General features: G+C 49.3%; 1 protein-coding gene across 2 annotated transcripts; it reads right to left on the minus strand.

Annotated features, from left to right (window-relative positions):
* Positions 1-1,225: 1,225 nt before the first annotated feature.
* On the minus strand, positions 1,226-19,739 carry Lactbl1 (lactamase beta like 1). Of its 2 annotated transcripts, none has more exons than XM_034504135.2 (8): positions 19,606-19,739; positions 18,997-19,069; positions 15,463-15,598; positions 12,926-13,035; positions 11,278-11,435; positions 10,058-10,296; positions 7,327-7,432; positions 1,226-5,810 (listed from the first exon to the last, which is right to left on the minus strand). In XM_034504135.2, the coding sequence occupies exons 2-8, from the start codon at positions 19,006-19,008 to the stop codon at positions 4,826-4,828; spliced, it is 1,746 nt and encodes a 581-aa protein (XP_034360026.1). In that variant the 5' UTR covers positions 19,009-19,069; positions 19,606-19,739; the 3' UTR covers positions 1,226-4,825. The 2 variants fall into 2 exon arrangements, with proteins under 2 accessions (XP_034360026.1, XP_034360027.1); XM_034504136.2 differs by having other exon boundaries at positions 18,997-19,083.
* Positions 19,740-20,989: the final 1,250 nt, after the last annotated feature.

The raw sequence follows: 20,989 nt of genomic DNA on the forward strand, positions 1-20,989 counted from the left end.
GAGCCTCTGAGGGTTTAACCTAATGCCCACACTTGGCGAACTGCGGAAGTACGCCTCCGCCGGGAACTTGGACATGATAGCAAGGCTTAGCCGCTTAGATGTCCCATGGGCAGCCAGATGTAGGATCCTGGAGAGTGTCAGTGTGGAAGAAAGAGGCTGGGCCAGGGGAAGCTGGGGACGCTTGAGAAGGGCAAAGAAGGTGAGCACGGAGCAGTGGGTGTGGGTGGGGCTGGGTGAGGAGTGTCTCTCGAGGTGAATGGGTGCAGCAAAGGGGGTGAGAGAGGCGGATGAGGGTCTGACAGGTTAGCCAAGAATTCATTGCTTTTCTGTGGCTATGAGAAAATCATGCCCAATGGCATTTCAAGGGAGGGAGGGAGGGAGGGAGGGAGGGAGGGAGGGAGGGAGGGAGGAAGGAAGGAAGGAAGGAAGGAAGGAAGGAAGGAAGGAAGGAAGGAAGGAAGGGCTTATTTATATAGGCTTATGGGTCCCGAAGGAGAGTCCATAACGGTGGGGAAGTCAAAGCAGGAAGCTAGAGATCACATCTTCAACTACAACACAAAGCAGAGAGTGAGAAAGGGAGGTGCTGAGCAGAACAGGATGCAGGGGTGAGACTATAGACTCACAGGCTTCCACCAGCAAGCCTCTGTCCCCTAAAGGCTCCACAACCGCTCACACAGCAGCGACACCAACCAGAGACCACGTCTTCAAATATGTGTGCCCAGGAGGGTCATTTCTCATTCAAACCAGGATAACAAGGGACACAAGAAGTCAAGACATCGGGATCTGAGAACTTGACCTTCTCAAGGCCAAAGCAGCAACTTAGAGAAGCAAGATGAATGAGGAGAGAGGAGGCCCTTTACTGTTAATGTTGTTTTTTACACTTATTTATATGTTTACTTATTATTGGGGGGGGGGGGCATCAACACAGCATGCACGTAGGGGTTGGAGGCCAAAGAATAATCAGTTCTCTCCTTCAGTCATGGGGATTCTGTGGGCCAGACTCAGCTCATCATCAGCCTTGGCTGCAGGGGCCTTTACCTGCTGAGCTTCTGGGCCATTTATCCCAGAGAAATAAAACCAAGTTCACACAACTGTGGGTAAACAAATGCAACTTTATTCACAGGAACTACAAAGTTGGAGACAACCCAGACACCCTCCAAGAACTGAGTGGCTGGACAAACGGCATTCCATCCATCTACTCTGAGGCCAGAAGGAGCAAGCTGTTCACACTGGCAGCCACTTGGAATGACTTGGGGGGGGGAATCATACTAAGTGCTGAGGGAGAGTCCTCAAAGCTTACCACTTTCCAACTCCATTTAATACTTGAGATTCTCTTTTTTAAGAATTTATTTTATTTGAGCTGGGCAATGGTGGCGCACACCTTTAATCCCAACACTTGAGCGGCAGAGGCAGGTAGATCTCTGAGTTCCAGGACAGACTGATCCCAGAGTGAATTCCAGGACAGCCAGGGCTACACAGAGAAATTCTGTCAAAAACAAAAACAAACAACAAACAACAAAAAAACAGAGATCAAACAGAGAGAGAGAATATGTATTTCTTTTTATGTGTATGTGTGCCCAGAGAAGCCAAAAGAGCACACCAGATCCCCTAGAACTGGAGTTATAGACAGTTGTGAGCTGCTCAAGGTGGATTCTGGGACCCGAACTCCAGTCCTCTGCAAGAGCAGCAAGTGCTCTTAAGTGTGGAGCCATCTCTCCAGCCCCCTCCCCTTTTAAAATACCCCATTTACTTATGTGGTGTGCTATGCACACATATGTATGCTTGTGTGTGTGTGTGTGTGTGTGTGTGTGTGTGTGTGTGTGTGTGTGTGTCTACACACAGGTATCATGCTATACACCTGAAGGCCAGAGAGCAACTTTCCATTCCCTGGCATGTGATAATGTTTATGACAGACTTCTGGAAATACCGAGCAGACTGTGATTGCTGGGGCTTAAGGGAAGGGTAAGGCTTGGGGAGCAGGTAGAGGTAGCTAGGAACCAGGACTTCCTGCAGTGCTGAGGAGAACCTTTCCATGTTGGCTGCGTTAGATCAACCGCCTTACAACATTCTGCAAAATGTTGCTGAGAGAAGAAACTGGGTAAAGGCCGCGCTAGTTATTTCTGATGCTTGTGTGGGGATTTATAGTTATCTCAAAATTAAAAGTCAGAGCTTTTCAAAGACACATGGGGGCCGAGCATACTGCTTACTGGGGGAGCATCTGCCTAGCACACATGAGGCCCTGGGTTCAATCTGGAGCACGTGTGCATGTGTATAATACAAAAACGCAGCCCCTAAATTTGCATTAGATTGAACAGGCATAAAATCACCAAAATGTGAAAACTCTGCTCTTCAAAAGACACCCTTAAGAAAATGAGCCAGTCATAGTAGCATATGACTGTAATCTCAGCAACCCAGGGGGCCAAGGCAGGAAGACCTCAAATTCAAAGAGAGTCTGTCCAACATAGTGAGACCCTGTCTTTAAAGTTTTAATACCCCTCAACCTAGAACTGACCTTAATAGATGCATGTAATTAAAATGGTATAAAAGCAAAAAGGAGGAGGGGGGGATGCCATAAGGGGTTCTAGGGAGGGGAAATGGGGAAAGGGGATGACATCTGAAATGTAAATAAATAAAATATCCAATAAAAAAATAATGGGGTCAAAAATAAATAAAGTTTTAATGCCCAAAGTGGGGGAGCCGAGAAGTGGCTCAGGAGTTAAGCGTTCACACTGCTATTGCAAAGGCCCTGAATTCAGTTCCTCACACTCAGAGATGCACAGCAACCGTAACTCCAGCTCTGACACCTGCCTCTGGCCTCCTAGGACAGCCGTGCTCATGAGAACACACCCCAACTACCACAGACACATGCATATAAACATTTTCTATAATCTTACAAAGAACAGGGGTTGGGGGTATAGCTTGGATAGAACAGTTTGCCTAGCATGCATGAAACCCTGAGGGTTTGGGCCCAGTACTATGTAAAACAGGTGTGGTGGTGCTCGCCTGTAATCTCCTCAGAGGTGGAAGCAGGAAGATACAAAAGTTCAAGGACAAGCCTGGGCTACATACTGAGTTCCAGGCCAGCCTGGACTACAAGAAGCTATGTCTCAAAATACATACATAAATACTGACTTACATTAAAAAAAAAGAAAATGCAAAATCAATCCAAAGACTAGGGGGGAACTGAATCCAGAGAGATGGTGTGTGCATATATATCTTATACATACATATATCTCTTTCACGATTCAATAAATAGAATACAGTTAAAACCACAGAGCGATATGATTTCAGAACAACCAGCATGTCTAAAATTTAAAAAAAAAAACGACACATCCAAGTGTCTCCATATATATGGGTAACAGAACTGCCACCTCTTTCCGTGTGGGGAAGGAACAAGGCACAAGGCTTTTGGAAAACTGCCTGGCAGTCATCTAGAAACTTGCCCCAAAGCAATGAAAGCCTGCATACAAGCCTCTTTTCCTAACTGCTCCTTCTGGAAATGACCCAAATGTCCATCAGCCGATGAAAAGACAGACTGGCGCGGCCATACCGTGAACTAAAAAGCGATGATGAACTATGAACACATACAAAGAGTCGGACCTCAAAACCAGCACGCTGAGCCGGAGGAAATGTACACGGAGCCTCCACGGTGTGATCCCGTTCACACCAACTCCGGAGCGGGTGAAACTAATCTAAACTGACAAGAGGCAGATCAGTGGTTGCCTGGGGCTGGGGGTTGGGGGGGGAGGAGCAGAGGGAGGGGAGTAACCGCCAAGGAAGAGTAGGGGGGTGGATTAGGATTTGGCGGAATCTCCTGTATCTTGATAGCCTGGATGGGTGTTAAACATTTCTCTAAATGGTCCAGCTCTGGCTGGGGATGTAGCTCAGTTGGTAGAGCACTTACCTAGCACGCGATGCCCTGGGTTCTATCGGCAGACCCACTAAATAAATACATAAGCGAACCTGATGGTGCCTTTGGTTTTAGGCTAATTATAACTCAATTAAAAACAAAAACAAAACAAAACCTGTTGTTCTTTTAAACGGTATCTCTTGTGGCCTGAACCTTCTGATCCACCTACCTCCTTCTCCCCAATTGTGGGAACCACCATACCATGTTTATGGGGTCCTGCACAAACTCTCTACTTTCTGAGCGACACCCCCAGCCAATAAGAGTAGTTTTTAAAAGACAACACAGATCCTGGTAGTTAGTCCTTGTTTCAACAGATACACACGCACACACAAAAAATAACATTTCAGTATTTGTTTGATTGTTTAAAACAGGATCTCCAGGTGTCCAGCATGGCCCAGAGCCGCTGATTCACCAAAGCGCTGATCTGGGTTATCGTGGCTGGACAACGCCTACATGTTTACATGCTTTCTATAAATTCCTGTATAACTCTTCCTCTCGGGTGAATAAGAGGAGTTTGAAACCAGCTGTGGTCCAAGAAGGCCCCACTTTGCCAACTACTGTGTCCTCTGGTTGGCCTCCCTGCCAACCACGAGTAGGAAGCTGGAGGGAGGGGACCGCTGGAGTGGGATAGACACCATACAGGGGAGGTTGCAAGTATGAAGAGACTGAAATGGGGGTGAGGCTAAAGGCAGAGGAGGTGGCAGCGGGGAAATTAAGAGGGCATCAGGCAGTGTAGGGGAGAGAGGCTGCAAGCATGGGAAGCTACTGTGTTGAGGAGAGGTGCTGCAGATGGGAGGAGGCTGCAGATAAGAGAAAAGCTGCAGGTAGGCGTGGGCAGGCTGGAGGCATGTGAAGGGTTGCAAGTATGGGCAATCCAAAGGCATGTGTGGACGCGCGCGCGTGGGGATGTCGAGCTCACTGGGAGCCGAACACCGGCCTGCGTGGCAGGCGCAGCACTCCGTAGGTGTTGAGGCCCGGTACGTCGAAGCCCGGCGCCAGCCCGTGGCGATCCAGCGGGTAGAACCGCACCAGCTGCCCGTGCTGGGCCTCCAGGGACAGCCAGGCGTCTGCGAGCGGCAGCCCGCACGGGAATTCGCGCGCCACGTGCAGCTGGAAGACGCGGCCGCGCACGTGGCGCAGAGCGAGCGATCGGAAGGCGGCGGGCACGAGCGCCTCCACGCGCGGCCCAAACTGGCGCAAGCGCAGCTCGCCACCCGGCCCGGCGGCGCGCACCTCGTAGAAGGTGCGGTTGGCGAAGGTGAAGAAGCCGGTGAACGGGCGCGCGCGGGGCGGGGGCGCGGGGGCAAGCTCAGCATCGCGCAACGCGCGTTCCAGGGCAGGCAGTAGCGTGTCCAGGGCGTCAGCCACCAGGTCGCGCGTGGGCGGGCGAGGCCCCGCCAGCAACAGCACAAATCCCAAGCGCAGCGGTGGCACGAGCGCCAGGCTGGCGGCATAGCCGTCCAAGTCGCCATCCTTGCGCGCCACGCGGTATCCGCGCCTCTCGTGGAACTCCCAGGGTGTGCCGGTTTCACTAGCGAAGTAGCCGTGGGCGCAGGCGCGCAGTGGTGCTAGCAGTGTGGCCAGGCTGTCTGGCCGTAGCAGCCGTCGGGGTCCTGCACCCAGGAGCGCAGCTGCAAGCCTGGCTAGGTCTGCAGCTGTCGAGTACATCTGGCCCGATGGCCGGTACCAGCCCAGATCGTAGAGCGGGGCGGACCTGCCGCTACCATAGAAACCAGCAGCCAGACGTGCACGCACTGCTCCGGTCAGTGCAAAGCCCGTGTCACTCATCCCCAGCGGTTCCAGCACCTGCTCAGACACCCAGCGCTCATAGTCGCCCTGTGCCCAGTGCGCAGCCAGCACATGGGCTAGAAGAGAGAAGGCCAGCGTGCTGTAGTGGCATCTGGAAGGAGAAAACGGGCACGGGTGGGGTGCTCTATGTGATCCCCAGGACAGTGAGGTGGCAGCTGGATAGAGAGGAGGGAGCATCATGATGGGTTCTTGGATATGATCCCCAGGACAGTGTGATGGCACCAAGAGAGAAAGGAAGCAAGGATTCCAGTCTCTTTGGAAAAACAGAGGGAAATCTGGCCAAGGGTGGCAGAAGAGTGCCAGCCGCCTCTGTCCATGTATTGTACCCCCCACCCCCTACCCCAAGTTCTCAAAGCTAGACTTCTTTTTAAGCGGTCAGACCTTTAACTGCTCACTATTCATATCCATCACGGCAAAACTCTTATTTGTGTCGTTTATTTCTTCCCTCTGTCTCTCTCGACAGTGCAAACTGTAAAAGGGGGCCTTGGGCTGTAAGGAGATTTGAATATGCTTGGCCCTTAGGAAGTGGAACTATTTGGAGGTGTGACCTCATCGAAGTAGGTATGGCCTTGTTGGAGGAATTATGTTACTATAGGTGGGCTTTGAGGCCTCCTATGCATAAGCTCCGCCCAGTATGGAATTACAGCCCCAATCCCCTTCTCCTGTTTTCAGCTCAACGCATAGAATTCTCAGCTCCTCCAGCACACTCCAGCCTGCTCACTGCCTTGCTTCCCGCTATGATGATAGTGGACTGAACCTGTAAGCCAGCCCCAATTAAATGTTTTCCTCTATAAAAACTGCTTTGGTGATGGTGTCTCTTCACAGCAATAAAAACCTAAGAGAGTCAGATTTGTTTGCTGCTGTAGCCAGTGCTTAGCAGCTGCTGGGTGGGGTAGATGCCTTGATTGATTCTTGTGTCTTGTTTTTGTTTGTTTGTTTGTTTGTTTTTAGAAAATTTCATTGTGTAGCCCAAACTGGCCTCCATCTCTCTAGTCTCCTGCCTCAGCCTCCCAAGTATTGGGATTAAATAGATTTTTTTTTTTTTTTAAGATTTATTTTATGTATAGGAATGCTCTGTCTGCACATACACCCGCGTGCCAGAAGAGGGCATCGGATCCCATTTCAGATGGTTGTGAGCTACTATGTGGTTGCTAGGAATTGAACTCAGAACCTCTGAAAGAACAGCCAGTTCTTAACTGCTGAGCCATCCCTTCAGCCCCCAAGTAGATTCTTCACATTTTTTTTTTTTTCGAGACAGGGTTTCTCTGTGTAGCCTTGGCTGTCCTGGAACTCACTCGGTAGACCAGGCTGGCCTCGAACTCAGAAATCCGCCTGCCTCTGCCTCCCAAGTGCTGGGATTAAAGGCGTGCGCCACCACCACCCGGCCCCCAAGTAGATTCTTAATACACAATCCAGTTGATGAGGGACAGGGAGACTGGAACAGATCTGAGTTCTGGCCCCAGCTCTCCCAAACCTTGCTATGCTTGCCCCCATCAGCCTTAGTCTTTCTGGGTGTATGATGGACTCTACTCAGCGATCCGCAGAAACCTTCCTGACTCTGACCATCTGGTAGGATGTATGGCTGGACATCAGGGCACACTCCTCACCTGGTTCCTGGGTCAGCCACCAGGACATCATCCTTGAGCAGGCTCAGTGCCTCCTGGGTGCTGCCCCTCCACAGCAGCGAAGTGCCCCGGAGTCTTCGGGGAAGTCCTGGGAAAGAGCAGTGGGCAGACGTGTGGGACCTGTGCCTTGCTGGGGAGTCCCTTTCCTAGAGCAACTCTGAATCATTTCTCCCCATGACTCCCACTCCAGCCGGCCACCAGTTTCCCTTCCTGGAAGCCAACATTCTTGTCTCTTTCTTCTCTCCACTCTCCCTCCCAAGTGTTGGGGTTGCAGGCAGGAACCGCCAAGCCCGGTCCTTCCAAAGGCATTTACTACATCCTGAAATGTTTAGTGTTTAGGGCTGGCAAGATGGCTTATCTGGTAAAGGTACTTGCCCATAATCCTTGAGTTCAATCCACAAAACGCCGACAGTGGAAAGAACTCCCACAAGCTGTCCTCCGACATCCATACAAGTGTCATGGCATACACATCACCTCCCCCCACCAAATGAATTAAAGATGTAAAAAAAAATAATATTTATATAATACATAGCAGGTTATATAAACATGTACATTACACCTCTTTCATCATAAACACGCTTTTATAGTTAGTGTATTTATATAGTCTTTTTATATATTTTGTTTATTTCTGTAGTACATATAATATGTGTACTTTTCTCCTACTTAACATTTTATTTCATATCAGTAAACAAAGAACACTATCATTTAGAGCTATACAGTATTTGATGCCATAGCCATTCCCCTAGTGAGGAACATGTAGGTTATTTCTTCTTGTTTTGGTCTTGGTGTTTTGAGGGGGTCTCATTGGAGCCCAGGCTAGCTTTGAACTCCTGACCCTCTTGCCTCCTCTTGGGAGTGCTGGGCTACAGGTGTGCACCCCCACGCTGGCTCCTCTCCTGTTACTGTAAACACTATGCAGTGAATAATTGTGAGCATGCTACACAGGGTGAGGTCACCTTTGGTCAAATTCATTTCTAGAATTTTCTAGAGATAAAATTTCTCACTCATAGGGAATATATGCCCTTTTTTTTCCCTCTATGGATGAAGCTCATCTCAGTTCAGAGCTTACCACATGCCAAATGCAGACTGTACTGCTGACCTCCAGCCACAGTAAACGGTGACAAATAGCCTGGTGTGGAGAGAGCACTTGAGAGGTGGAGGCAGGAGGATCAGGATTTCAAAGTCATCTTCAGCTACATAGAGAGTGTGAGGAAAGCCTGGGCTAAGTGAGACCTTATGTCAAAAAAAAGACAAGACGTGAAAACTATTGTGATAAATATATGAATTTGCCTTCATACAGGTTTTTATCTGTTTGTTTGTTTGTTTATGGGGGGGGTGTCTTAGGGGTTCTACTGCTGTGATGAAACACCATGACCAAAGCAACTTGAGGAGAAAAGCCTTTATTTGGCTTACACATGGAGGGAAGCCAAGGCAGGAACTAAAAGGAGCAGGAACCTGAAGGCAGGAGCAGATGCAGAGGCCATGGAGCGGGGCTGCTTACTGGTTTGCCCCCTGTAGCTTGCTCAGCCTGCTTTCTTAGAGAACCCAGGACCACCAGCCCAGGGATGGCTCCACCCACAATGGGCTGGACCCTCCCACATCAATCACTAATTAAGAAAAGGCACTACAGGCTTGTCTCCAGCCCAGTCTTATGGAGGCATTTTCCTAATTGAGATTCCCTTCTTGCAGATGACTTTAGCTTGTGTCAAGTTGACATAAAATTCTCCAGCACAGACCGCGTCATCTATTTAAATTCCCTCCTCTGGTGTAGATGAGGACGTTGTCTCCCTGGTTTCTCCATTCAGTGTGCCTACCATTTTAATCTTTGTTGGTCGGACAGGGAAAGTGTGTCTCTGTGTAGTTTGAGTTTGCATGTATATTGCAGTGAACAAAGGTTGTCATCTTTTACTGTTTCTTCAGAGCCTTTTCTGTGTGATGTCAGCTCTGCCTTTTACTGGTGTCCTCTGTCCTGTGGCTTTCCATGTGATCTTTATGTATTCAGGGAGTCTAGGTCTCCACTGAAGAGTTTAGCTTGTTGCCTTGCCATTGGCATTGAACATAGATCCTGACTTGTTCGTCTGTGAGCTTGTTTTCCCGCCTGATCTGTACTCCCAGGTTCAGGCCAGGGACAGAGCTCAGCAGATACAATGCTTGCTTGGCACGTGTGAAGCCCTAAGTTCCTTCCCTAACAATGACATATTGGATATAGTGGCACATATAATCTTAGCACTCGAGAGGTAGAGAAGAGATCAAAAGTTCTGGGTCATCCTGAGCTACAGAATGAATTTGAAGCCAACCTGGGCTACAGGAGACCCTGTCTCAATAAAATAAGATTAAAGTCCCAGTGCTGAAGATCTAAGCAGCTAAAGCTGCTTTTCCGAAAGACCCAAGTCCAGTCCCCAGCACTCACTTGTAGCCCCAGCCCTGGAGGATCTGAGTAACACCTCTGTGAGCACTCATGTGCATACAGCATACACTCATGTGTGCACACATGTGTGCGCGCACACACACACACACTTTAAAAATAAGTTTAAAAAAAACCTCACAGGCTCACCTCAGCTCTTTCTACCCTGACACCTCCCATGGCCGGTGGTTTGGATGCAGGGCCACTCAGGAACCAGAGCAGGGTCCTAATGGCTGGGAATCTGTGTCAGGTACCTGCCCCAAACCCCTCTGGTGTAGATTGGCTCAGCTGGACAATTAAGAGGCTTACCTGACAACTGACTGGCCATCCTCCGGAGAGTGACAGGAGAAGGCCTTGGGAGGGAGCCCATCTCTTCAAATTCCCCCGTTGGGTCCTGTGCTTCAGGGCCTTGGGCTGTGCCCAGCGGGTTGTTGATGGAGAAGGTACTGGCATAGCGCTCCAGAGGGTCATCCAGGGAGTCCACGATGCCCTCCTCCCACAGGCGATACAGCATCAGCACAGGGAAGATCTTGGAGACGCTGGCAATCCTGTGTTGGGATACAGGAGTGCAGAAGGCAACCTCTCAGCCACATACCCGCTCCCCACCTGTGACCAGCCTTCAGCTTCTCACATGGCAGATTCTACCTTAGGCTCTGAAGGGATCCCAGCCAGCTCAAGTGTAGCAAGCATGGCTTAGGCCTGATCTGGCGAGCATGGCTCTGGCAGGCCTTGCCCTTCTCCCCAATCTCTCTGCCTTTCGAAAATTACATTTCTAAAGGAAGCCACCAAGGTCTGTTCCCTTATTTGGTCATTCTTCCTCCTGAGGCTGACTACCAAGGTCCAGCTATCAAAATATCTAAGTCCAACAACAATCAAAAGCCCCCTTTGGCCCACCTAATTAAAACGTCCGATTAAAATTGAACACCTCACTTTAAAATGGGATTTCCCCTTGTACCTTTATAAACCCCCATTTTTCTATGTGCTGTATCTGTCTCCTCTAGCCAGAGCTCTCAGCATGCCAGGCAGTACATACACAGTAAGCAAGACAACAGGAACTCTGGACCCCATGCTTGGTACCACAAAGGTACAGTGTGAAGGTTAAATCCTGCAGGACCCCTGAAGTCCCCACAATATCCCTGGAATCAAGTGTGCCCCCTGTTGCAGCTTTGAGGACTCTGCAGACAGCACCTAAGAGGAGAAGCTCTGGGCATGCAGCCAAGTGTGCCCAGCTGCCTCCAACTGGGTCAGTGCCACTCACTCACAGGGATGTAGAACAGGGCTGGGAGCTGGTGATCGTAACTAGGTGGCACATGGAGAGGAAACAGGATCTTTTCCTTATTTGACTTGTGGTCCCTGTGGTGTGACATTGGCATTCATACTTCCTGGTCTTCTCTGGACCCCTGTCTCCTATAGAACTATCAGGCCCTGGCACCTGGGACCCCAGCCACAATTCTCTAGAATGTCCTGCCTCCTGCTTGGCTTACCATCATGATTACCCCTTCTGAGACTCTGGGGGGCACCCCACTAACCGGTACATGGTATACTCATTAGGGGTTCCAGAGTTTGGATCTGAGCCGTTCTTCCTCCCGAAGTTCCCAGTCCAGAGCACAGTGTCATTATGGATGACGAGGGCAGACATGGCAGCCAGGCCTGGGGCCAACATGGCCTGGCGCAGAATCCCATCCACCTTGAGCAAGAATAGGAGCAGAGTGTGGGCGCAATAACAGCCCCTGCCTCAGCACACCCACCTGTCCCCACAGCCAGACCCACCCTGTACCCTAGGAGTCTACAGACCCTGAGATCTCAGTACCATATCCCATGAGAGCCTGACTCTCAGCAACCTCCCTTCTACCTGTTTTAGACATAGGGCTTCCTAAAGGATTCTCTCTCTCTCTCTCTCTCTCTCTCTCTCTCTCTCTCTCTCTCTCTCTCTCCCCGTGTGTGTGTGTGTGTGTGTGTGTGTGTGTGTGTATCACTAGTACACACTAGTGCCTGCTTCCTAATCTTCAGTCTTGCTCCTGAGTCAAAAATATGTATTATATTTTTGTTGTTGTTGTTGTTTTTCAAGATAGGGTTTCTCTGTGTATCCTTGGCTGTCCTAGAACTCACTCTGTAGACCAGATTGGTCTCGAACTCAGAAATCCAACTTCCTCTGTCTCTGAGTGCTGGGATTAAAGGTGTGCGCCACCACAAGGTGAATGAAGTAGGTTGTGGTGGTTTGAATATGTTCAACCTATAGGGAGTGGCCTATAACTGTTAGGTGTGGCCTTGTTAGAGGGAGTGTGTCACTGTGGGGGTGGGGTTTGGAGATCTCCTACGTTCGGGCTCTGCCCATTGTGGAAGAGAGGCTCCTCCTGGCTGCCTGAGGGTGCCAGTCAGTCTTCTCCTGACTGCCTTTGGATCAAGATGTAGAACCCTTGGCTCCTTCTCCAGCACTGCGTCTGCCTGCGTGCTGCCGGGCCGCCCCCGACCCCCTTGATGCTAACGGACTAAAAGCCTCTAACCCTGTCAGCCAGTCCCAATTAAATGCTGTCCCTTATAATGGCTGCCTTGGTCATGGTGTCTCTTCACAGCAATGGAAACCCTACCTAAGACACATGTGCCACCTTAGCTGCTTCCTTCACCTATAGTCAGTCTGTCCCCAACCCCTCTGGCCTAGAACTTACTATGTAGAGCAGGCTAGCCTCAAACTTGCAGTGATCCTCTTACCTCTGCCTCCCAAACACTAAGATTCTAGGCACAGAACAGGCACTTAAGAAATGCACATTGAGGCCGGGCGGTGGTGGTGGCGGATTTCTGAGTTCGAGGCCAGCCTGGTCTACAGAGTGAGTTCCAGGACAGCCAGGGCTATCCAGAGAAACCCTGTCTCAAAAAAAAAAAAAGAAAAGAAAAGAAAGAAAAGAAAAAGAAAGAAAGAAAAGAAAAGAAATGCACATTGAAATTGAAAGCTGGGCATGGTGGCTCACATCTTTAATCCCAGCACTCAGAAGGCAGGGTCATATATCTGTGAGGCCAGCCTGATCTACAAATCAGCTAGGACTGTTATACAGACAAACCCTGTTGGAAAGCAAAAACCAAGGGAAGCATATTGAGCGCATGAATGATTGGCACAGCACAGGGAGTCCCTCCTGTGCTGAGCATTGCCACCCTCCAGGAACTTCCCAGGCCATCGCTAACCTTCTCCAAGGCCTCCTTCAGCACCGGCAGGGGGTGGGCAAGAGGCACAAGCTCAGGGTGCCGGGGACACATCCTCACCGGGGCTGGGGTCGCCTCTGGCTTCAAGGAACCTAAAGGGTGCATCAGGAGGTAAGTACAGAAGAGATCAGATCAAGGTCAGAGGGGCATCTTAGAGGACAGGGAGGCTGCAGCAAAGGCCAGCGCCATGTCTTGGGGCCCTCCTCTTACTAGCAGGAGTCTTCTCAGAAAATGTTCAATGGGCCAACCAAAAGACCAAAGGATAATGTGCCCTTAGGATTGACTCCCCTTCAGGTCAGCTACTGGTCTCCACCCTTTCCTTCCTCCTGACACACTCAGCCTCATCTATCCATCCACCCATCCATCATCCATCTACATCCATCCATCTACCTATCCATCCATCCATCCATCCATCCATCCATCTACCATCCATCCACCCATCCATTCATCCACCATCCATTCATCCATCCATCCATCCATCTACCATCCAGCCACCATCCATCCATCCACCATCCATCCATCCACCATCCATCCACCATCCATCCATCCACCATCCATCCATCCATCCATCCATCCATCCATCCATCCATCATCCATCCTTTAAGCTAGTTTTGTATGTTTGTGTGATGTAAACTTGAAACCCCAGTAGGGCTTTAGGCTTGAAGCATCAGGGACAGCTCATTGTGTCCCCAGAACTGAATATGGGTGGCAGGTCACGAAGTGAGTCTTATCTTCCCTTGTCCAAGAAGTGGCTGTTATCACATGGAGAAGCCTGGGAAGTTATCCCTGAGAGCACAAGACCCTAGGGAAGCTCCAATACCAAGTGGCTTGCATGCTTCCTTAAAGAGAGTAGGTTAGACCAGCAGTAGAACTGTCAGTCGGCCCCAAGAACCACGAGAAATAACCAGGCAGCCAGTTTGCTGGTTTTTTTTTTTTTTTTTTTTTTTCCTTTATGGTGCTGGGGATAGAGCCCAGGGCCTTGCTACATCCCTAGCCCCTGGGGTAGTTTTTCCCTAGACAGATTTGGTGTAGAAGTCTTGGATAGAGCCTTAGCTTGGGACCTGGATGGGTCTAGCATCTGTAGCCAGGCACACAGAGGCACCTGGGGAGTGTTATGGAGTCTGCATAGGGCCAGAAAGTGCCCACACTTGCGGGGGAAGGGGTTGGAGAAGGGGGTTGCCACCACTTGAGTGTTGAGGTCAGAGGACAACCTGTAGGAGTTTTTTTTCTCTCTGTCCATCATGTGGGTTCCTGAGATCCAGTTATCCAGCTTGGTGGCAAGTACCTCTGTGATGACCCGTCTGGCCTGCCTGGACTCTGGGGAGCTTGTAGTGGGTTGACACTGACTTGTACCCAGTGGATCTGCACACACAGCTCAGCCTGCATTTCAAATGTCTCTCTTGAGGTTTCCTGCTAAGAATTCATTTTGCAGACTTATAGTACCATCTGTCCATCATGGCTTGGTAGTTTGAGCAACATGGCCCTGAACAGCCTGCCCAGCTGGAGTCTGTTTTCTTGAGCAACAAAGAAGTCCCTTGAAAAGGAATTTACCCCAGAAAGAGCTGGGGTGGGAGAAGGAGATTGGGGGGACACACTAGGAGGAGCTGTGTCTGCAGTAGCTCTAGGGATCTGGGGGCCCCAGCACCTTGCTTTTGGTAATATGAGTGACAGGGCTTGGAGAACCTGTTCCCCAGTGCAGTAAAGACTTGGGGTATTGGATGCCATAGCAACAGAGGATTGTGCCCCTCTGGAGTCCTAGATAGAATGAAGGGGTAAGGGCTGGCCAGCCCACAGAGCAAGGGAAACACTATTTAACCTGTTTTTTTGTTTTTTGTTTTTTGTTTTGTTTTGTTTTGTTTTGTTTTGTTTTGTTTTTTTGAGACAGGGTTTCTATATGCACAGGGTTTCCTGGCTGTCCTGGAACTCTCTCTGCAGACCAGGCTAGCCAGAGATCCATCTGCCTCTGCCTCCTGAGTGCTGGGATTAAAGGTATGTGCCATCACCACCTGCCCAGCTAAATTTTTAAAACTAAAATTTTAAATTTTGTGTGTGTGTGTGCTTCTGCTCACGTATGCACATATGCACATGTGCACACATACATGTCATGTCATGTGTGTGGAGGTCAGAGCCCAAGTCTGTGGAATCAGTTCTCTCCTTCAGCCTTCACGTGGGTTCTGGAGGTGGAGCTCAAGTCATCAGTCTTATCTGGCACCAGCCTTTACAGGCTGAGCTGTCTCACTCGCCTCTGTTTGAGCTTCTGAGGGACCCTGAATTGACCCCCAGGCTGGATATCTTGTGAGATTCCAATGGCAATAGGATTCTCACTTTGTTTATGAGAGTGTGACCAAGCCCAAAGAGGTCTGTGAGCTGGCCAGAGATGAACAGTGTGACTTGAAGTGAAAACAGAGGCCTGAGCTCCTGAGTCTAAAGTTTACTGGTCCTCAGGTCCCTCAGGTCCTTGATGCTCCAGGGGACCCATGTCAGCGGGGTGGGAGTAAGGGAGGGGCTTCTTCACTCACCAGTCTGCAGCTTGGGGAGGTAGTACTGCCACAGGAAGCAGCCAGTCATGGTCACTGAGAACAGGAAGAGGAAGCCGCTGAGAGCCCGCAAAACCCATTTCTTCTTCCCTTTCAGAAGATGGGGCTGCTGGCGGGCCTGAAGAAACAAAGATACAGGTTATGGCCTCTGGGGGTCATCAGGGAGAGGAATGCGGCAATGCTACCTGTGAAGCTGAGGGCCTCACCACAGTAAGGATCTTATCAGGTCTACACACCTGATCTGGCCCAGATGCCCTTGCCACACCTCGCCTCAGTCCCACTGAAAGGCTGCCTCTTCCAGGAAGCCTTTCCCAACTCTCCACACCCTTTTCCCTCCCAAGGCCACATCTGTAAGGGAGTGCAAATACAAATTCCTTAGTGTAGAACAATTCTGTATCAGCCCACCCCTCCTATTGTCAGCTGGCTGTCCTAACAAGAGAGCCCTCCAAGCCAAGGATGCCCATCCACTTTTTCCCCTTCTGTAGCCCTTGGTGTACTGGACATTCTGTATGCATCTGAGGTGTGCACAGTGGGTCTTGATTCAGCCATTTCCAGGGCACCTGCCTCTCTTGCACCTCCAGGTTCCTCACCTTAAACCTAGGATAGACAAAGTGGAAACTTAAGGGTTCACCGGGAGGTGGTGGCGCACGCCTTTAATCCCAGCACTTGGGAGGCAGAGGCAGGCGGATTTCTGAGTTCGAGGCTAGCCTGGTCTACAGAGTGAGTTCCAGGACAGCCAGGGCTATACAGAGAAACCCTGTCTCGAAAAAAACAAAACAAAACAAAAAAAGAAACTTAAGAGTTCTTTGGGGTGTCAGTTGTGTAGGATGGTGTTTTACTGGGGCAAAAACACATGAAGGAGTGTGTTCCTGAAGTGGATACAGGTGAAAGGCTAAGGCAGACTTGTGAAGGAACATTTCACTGAAGCAGACTTCTCCTGGCATTCCTCCTGGTCCCTCCTGCTGACTAGTACAGAGGCTGAAGCCTGGCTGTCTCTGCTATGTCATGCCTCTGCTGTTGATTCATGTTTGCTCTGTTGATTCATGTTTGCTCTCCCGGCTCTACCAAACTGGACTGCTAGTGTATCTGTGAAGTGTTTGTGAGTGGATGGAGCTGCCAATGCTGACCTGTGAGCTGAACTGTTGATTTCTAGACAACACAGACAGGAGTTGCTCCAAAGAACCTTTCTAAACAGGTCCAATCCCCCTGCCCCAATATCCTTTCTCTTCCAGTACCTCTGGTGGGTGGTGGGCTACAAGGGACGTTAAAGCATTTAAGAACTATCATTAAAAATAGGTTTAGAAAAATAAAGTTACAGATAGAGCACCCAGTGGACATGCATGAAGCTCCCAGCCTGTGGTATTGCTCAGTGTGGTGGATGTCTCACCATGTTACCCTTCCAAAACAGATAGAGACTCTGTGATGAACAGAAATGAAACCAGGACACCCCTAGTCCTGTGTGTGACCTCACACGCTCATTAGCTCACTAAACGACACTTGGGTGGGGTTATTTCTGTGGTCTGTCATTGATGCTTTTTCTGGGGTGAATAGATGTTTGTTTGTGTCTCCCCAGGAAATTCCACATGACAGTAGTGCATCCACTCTGCCCAGTTCTCAGCCGTTACATCCAACAAGGTGACTTGGGTCTGAAAGGTCCCTTCCTTGTCCCTGTCCTTTTTCCTGAGCAGCCACTAGACACCTGGAGCTGTACCAGTTTTCTGGGGTTGAGGCAGTGAGCCAGCTTGAGGGGTCTCCACGCTCATGGAGCTAGTACCCGAATAGCACCTGCTGTCTGTGGGAACAGAGTGTCTAGGACACTTACCTTTCTGACTCAACCGTTCTCAAGCTTCAGAGACAGACAACAAACACATAAGCAGGCCCCATTCTAAGCTTTATAGGCAGCCATGTAAATTAACCTTGCTTCTCAACACAAGTAACTACTGTTATGTTCCCACCTCTCAGAAAACACTTTGACATTAAAGCTGTTAACCCTATCCTGTAAATAAAAGACAGGTCTAGATTTAGCCCTGCCTCCTGGTTCATTGAAAACCTAGACAACCTCCCCACCCTGGGCGGGGCTCTTCAGTGTGAAGGAATTCTCCGTTGAATCTTTTTTTTTTTTTGTTTTTGTTTTTGTTTTTGTTTTTGTTTTGTTTTTTTGTTTTTTTGTTTTTTTGTTTTTGTTTTTCAAGACAGGGTTTCTCTGTGTAGTCCTGGCTGTCCTGGAACTCACTCTGTAGACCAGGCTGGCCTCGAACTCAGAAATCCGCCTGCCTCTGCCTCCCAAGTGCTGGGATTAAAGGCATGCGCCACCACCGCCTGGCCTGTTGAATCTATTTTTAAACCTGGAAGTCCCACTGGGCTTCACAATTATTTTTTACTTCTAGAACTTGGGGTCCATACAGAAGCCATTATTTATTCTTACATGTTTCTCTGTGTATATGAGTGCATGTGTGTATGTGTGCATGTGTGCATGTGTGTATGTGTGCATGTGTGCATGTGTATAAGTGTATGTGTGCATGTGTACATGTGTGTATGTGTGCATGTTTATAAGTGTATGTGTGTATGTGTGCATGTGTGCATGTGTGTATGTGTACATGTGTGTATGTGTGCATGTTTATAAGTGTATGTGTGTATGTGTGCATGTGTGCATGTGTGCATGTGTATAAGTGTATGTGTGCATGTGTACATGTGTGTATGTGTGCATGTAGAGGTCAGAAGTCAACATCACGTGCCTTCTCCATTGCTCTCTACCTTGTTTTTTGAGGCAGGACCTCCAGCTGGAACATGAGGCTCAGTGATTAGGGGAATCTGGCTGGCCAGAGAGCTCCAAAGAGTTGCCTGTCCCTGCCTCCCCGGCACCGAACCCCAGCTTTTTTATAGAGTACTGAGGATTGAACTTGGGTCCTCAAGCACTTTGCCAACTGAGTCATCCCCCTAGCTACTTAAAAGTTTTCAAAGGCCTGAATCAACCAAATGTCCTTCAATGATGAATAAAAAAAATATGGTTCATGCATTCATGCAATGGAATGTTCCATAGCAACGAAAAGAATAGAGCACTGATATATAAAATAACATGGATGAATCTCAAATGCACTGTGTGATAAGTGGAATAAGCCATTCTCAAACATCGACAGATGTAACATCACTATGTAACACTCCAGAAAGGGCAACAAACAGAACCTGACTTCAGCTCTGTGCTTTCCAGCTCTGGACAAATGACATCACCTCCTGGAGCCTGACACTGCCTCTCTCCAGAGAGCTCAGGTGAGCCCCTATGGAATTGTGCAGGAAACACAGATCGGTGAACAGGTTGTCTTACAATAACAAGTGTTAGTGCAACTGTCATAATTGCTGTACTTGTTCCAGAGAGAAATAGGCAAGGGCAGGGGCTGCAGTGAGGATGCGGATGGAGCAGCCAGGGTGGGAAGGGGGGCAGAGTCACTGAGCAAGTGGCTGGCGGAGGAGCTGGGGATGCTGACCGAGATAATGTGTGACTTCCTGCTTGAGACTCACCAGAGTCTTCATCTTCCGAAAGACATGAAAGAGTCCAGCTCCTAGAAGATTCCGGCCTGCAGCCCAGGAGACCCTGTGGACAGGAAACTGTGAGGAACATATGTAAAAGGAAGTGGGAGCAGGGGGGAGACAGGGCAGGAGAGATGGCTTAGAGGTTAAGAGCACTAGCTGCTATTTCAGAGGATCTGGGTTCAATTCCCTGCATCTACATGGTAGCTCACAACTGTCTGTAACCACAATTCCCAGGGATCTGACACTCTCCAGGGATACCAGACATATACATGATACAAACATAAATGTGGGAAACATACATATACATAAAATTAATAATGAATACATGTCCTGGGAGAAGAGAGGACGGAGAACAGCTAGAAAAGGGGGTAAGATGAGGATGGTGGGGAAGGGGGATCCCACTTGCCAAGCTCAGAAGCCTGGCTGACTCACGGTGTCCTATTGCCCAGAACTATCCTGCTTCTTGCACTTGAAGACCCAGAAACCTATCTCAGGCAACCTGGAGGTGGACACCAAACCTATCCCAAATCTACCAGCATCTAATTCCAGCTCCTTCCCCTGCAACCATCTGCCAGGCCCCAGGCTCTCACATCTTACCTACTTCCAGAAGGATCCACTAAGATCCACAATTCAGTTCTTTTCACTGGGTTCTCTGTGTTCCAGGGGTCCTCCTGAACTCATATGGGCTTTGCCCAAACTGCCAGCAATGACAGATGTGGTCCTCATTTCCCCAGCTCTAATCCCTCGCTGCCCTTTGCCTAGAGGATTAGCTTCCCAGAAGCCCTGGCAGCAAGGAAGCTGGGCAGATGTATCTGGACACCCATGTCATGTGATCATAGAAGCTATAGACCGGGGGCACAGAGAAACAAAGGATAGAAAAGAGGTGACAAAAGACAGCCACCAGGATCTGACCCTCAGGCCTTTAGAACCCTTTCCAAGCTCACACCAGTCCACCAGTCTCCTCTGAGAACACCAATGGGTACCAGTGGGGGCTGCTTGGCTGCTTAGTGAACTTTCTGGAATGTCCGAAGACAGCTCACAAGCAATGTTTTTCTCTTTCCACTCTGCAGGTCCCAGGGATTGAATTCGGGTCATCAAGCTTGGTGGCAAGCACCTTTACCCATGGATTCATTTTACAGGCGCTGTCTGTGTCTTTGATCTGCACAGGAACTGCACAAAGAAGATTCTAGCTTGTCAAACTTCCCATCCATCCAAAGACATTCCCAGGAAGTGCCAGGGCCAAGATTGAAACACAGAACTCCCCCCTCTAGCCACCCCCACCCCCACCCCAATGTCTTTCTTATGCCTTCCTCTGAGGTCCTCCAGGACAAGAATAGTATGTCAAAGCTAGGGCTGACGGTCTGACTCAGTTTACTGCAAGGGCCTGCAAGACTTCCCTTCGAGATACCCACCTGTGTCCCAAAGACACCACTGTCTTCTGTGGCACTCATCCTGGATACTCAAGTTGACTCAGCTCTGGAGGAAGGTGTTTCTCCTTGGCAAATCAGGGTTATTGCCAATTCAGCCAGAAGAGAATCCACAGCATGTCATATAGCAACATGACCACTAGGTGGCAGAAGACATACATAGAATGGCCCAGCTTGCTCACCTTTTAAAAGTGTTTTACTGGTAATTGCTCTACAGGTTCTGTACCCATGAAACAAGAAAGATCAAACACACACTCACACAGATGCACGTTCATACACATAAACACACACGCATACACACATATTCACATACATACAGAGATACACACCAGCACACATACACTCATACTAGTACACATACATACACACACACTAGCACATAAACACATACACATACTTACAGTCACACATATATACACACATACACACACTCACCCACGGTCACACACTCACATATACACTCATACCCACAGAGATACACATAAACATACACATACACACATGCACCAGCACAGACACATACACATATATACACACTTAACACACTCACACAT

Source organism: Arvicanthis niloticus, chromosome 5 (genome assembly GCF_011762505.2).
Source record: "Arvicanthis niloticus isolate mArvNil1 chromosome 5, mArvNil1.pat.X, whole genome shotgun sequence".
NCBI lineage: Eukaryota > Metazoa > Chordata > Mammalia > Rodentia > Muridae > Arvicanthis > Arvicanthis niloticus.

Coding starts and splice junctions, on each gene's coding strand:
- Lactbl1 (XM_034504135.2), bottom strand. Junction 7,433..10,057: donor GATGGCCAGTCAGTTGTCAG/GTAAGCCTCTTA, acceptor GCTCTTTCCCAG/GACTTCCCCGAAGACTCCGG. Junction 5,811..7,326: donor GTGGCTGACCCAGGAACCAG/GTGAGGAGTGTG, acceptor TTCTCCTTCCAG/ATGCCACTACAGCACGCTGG.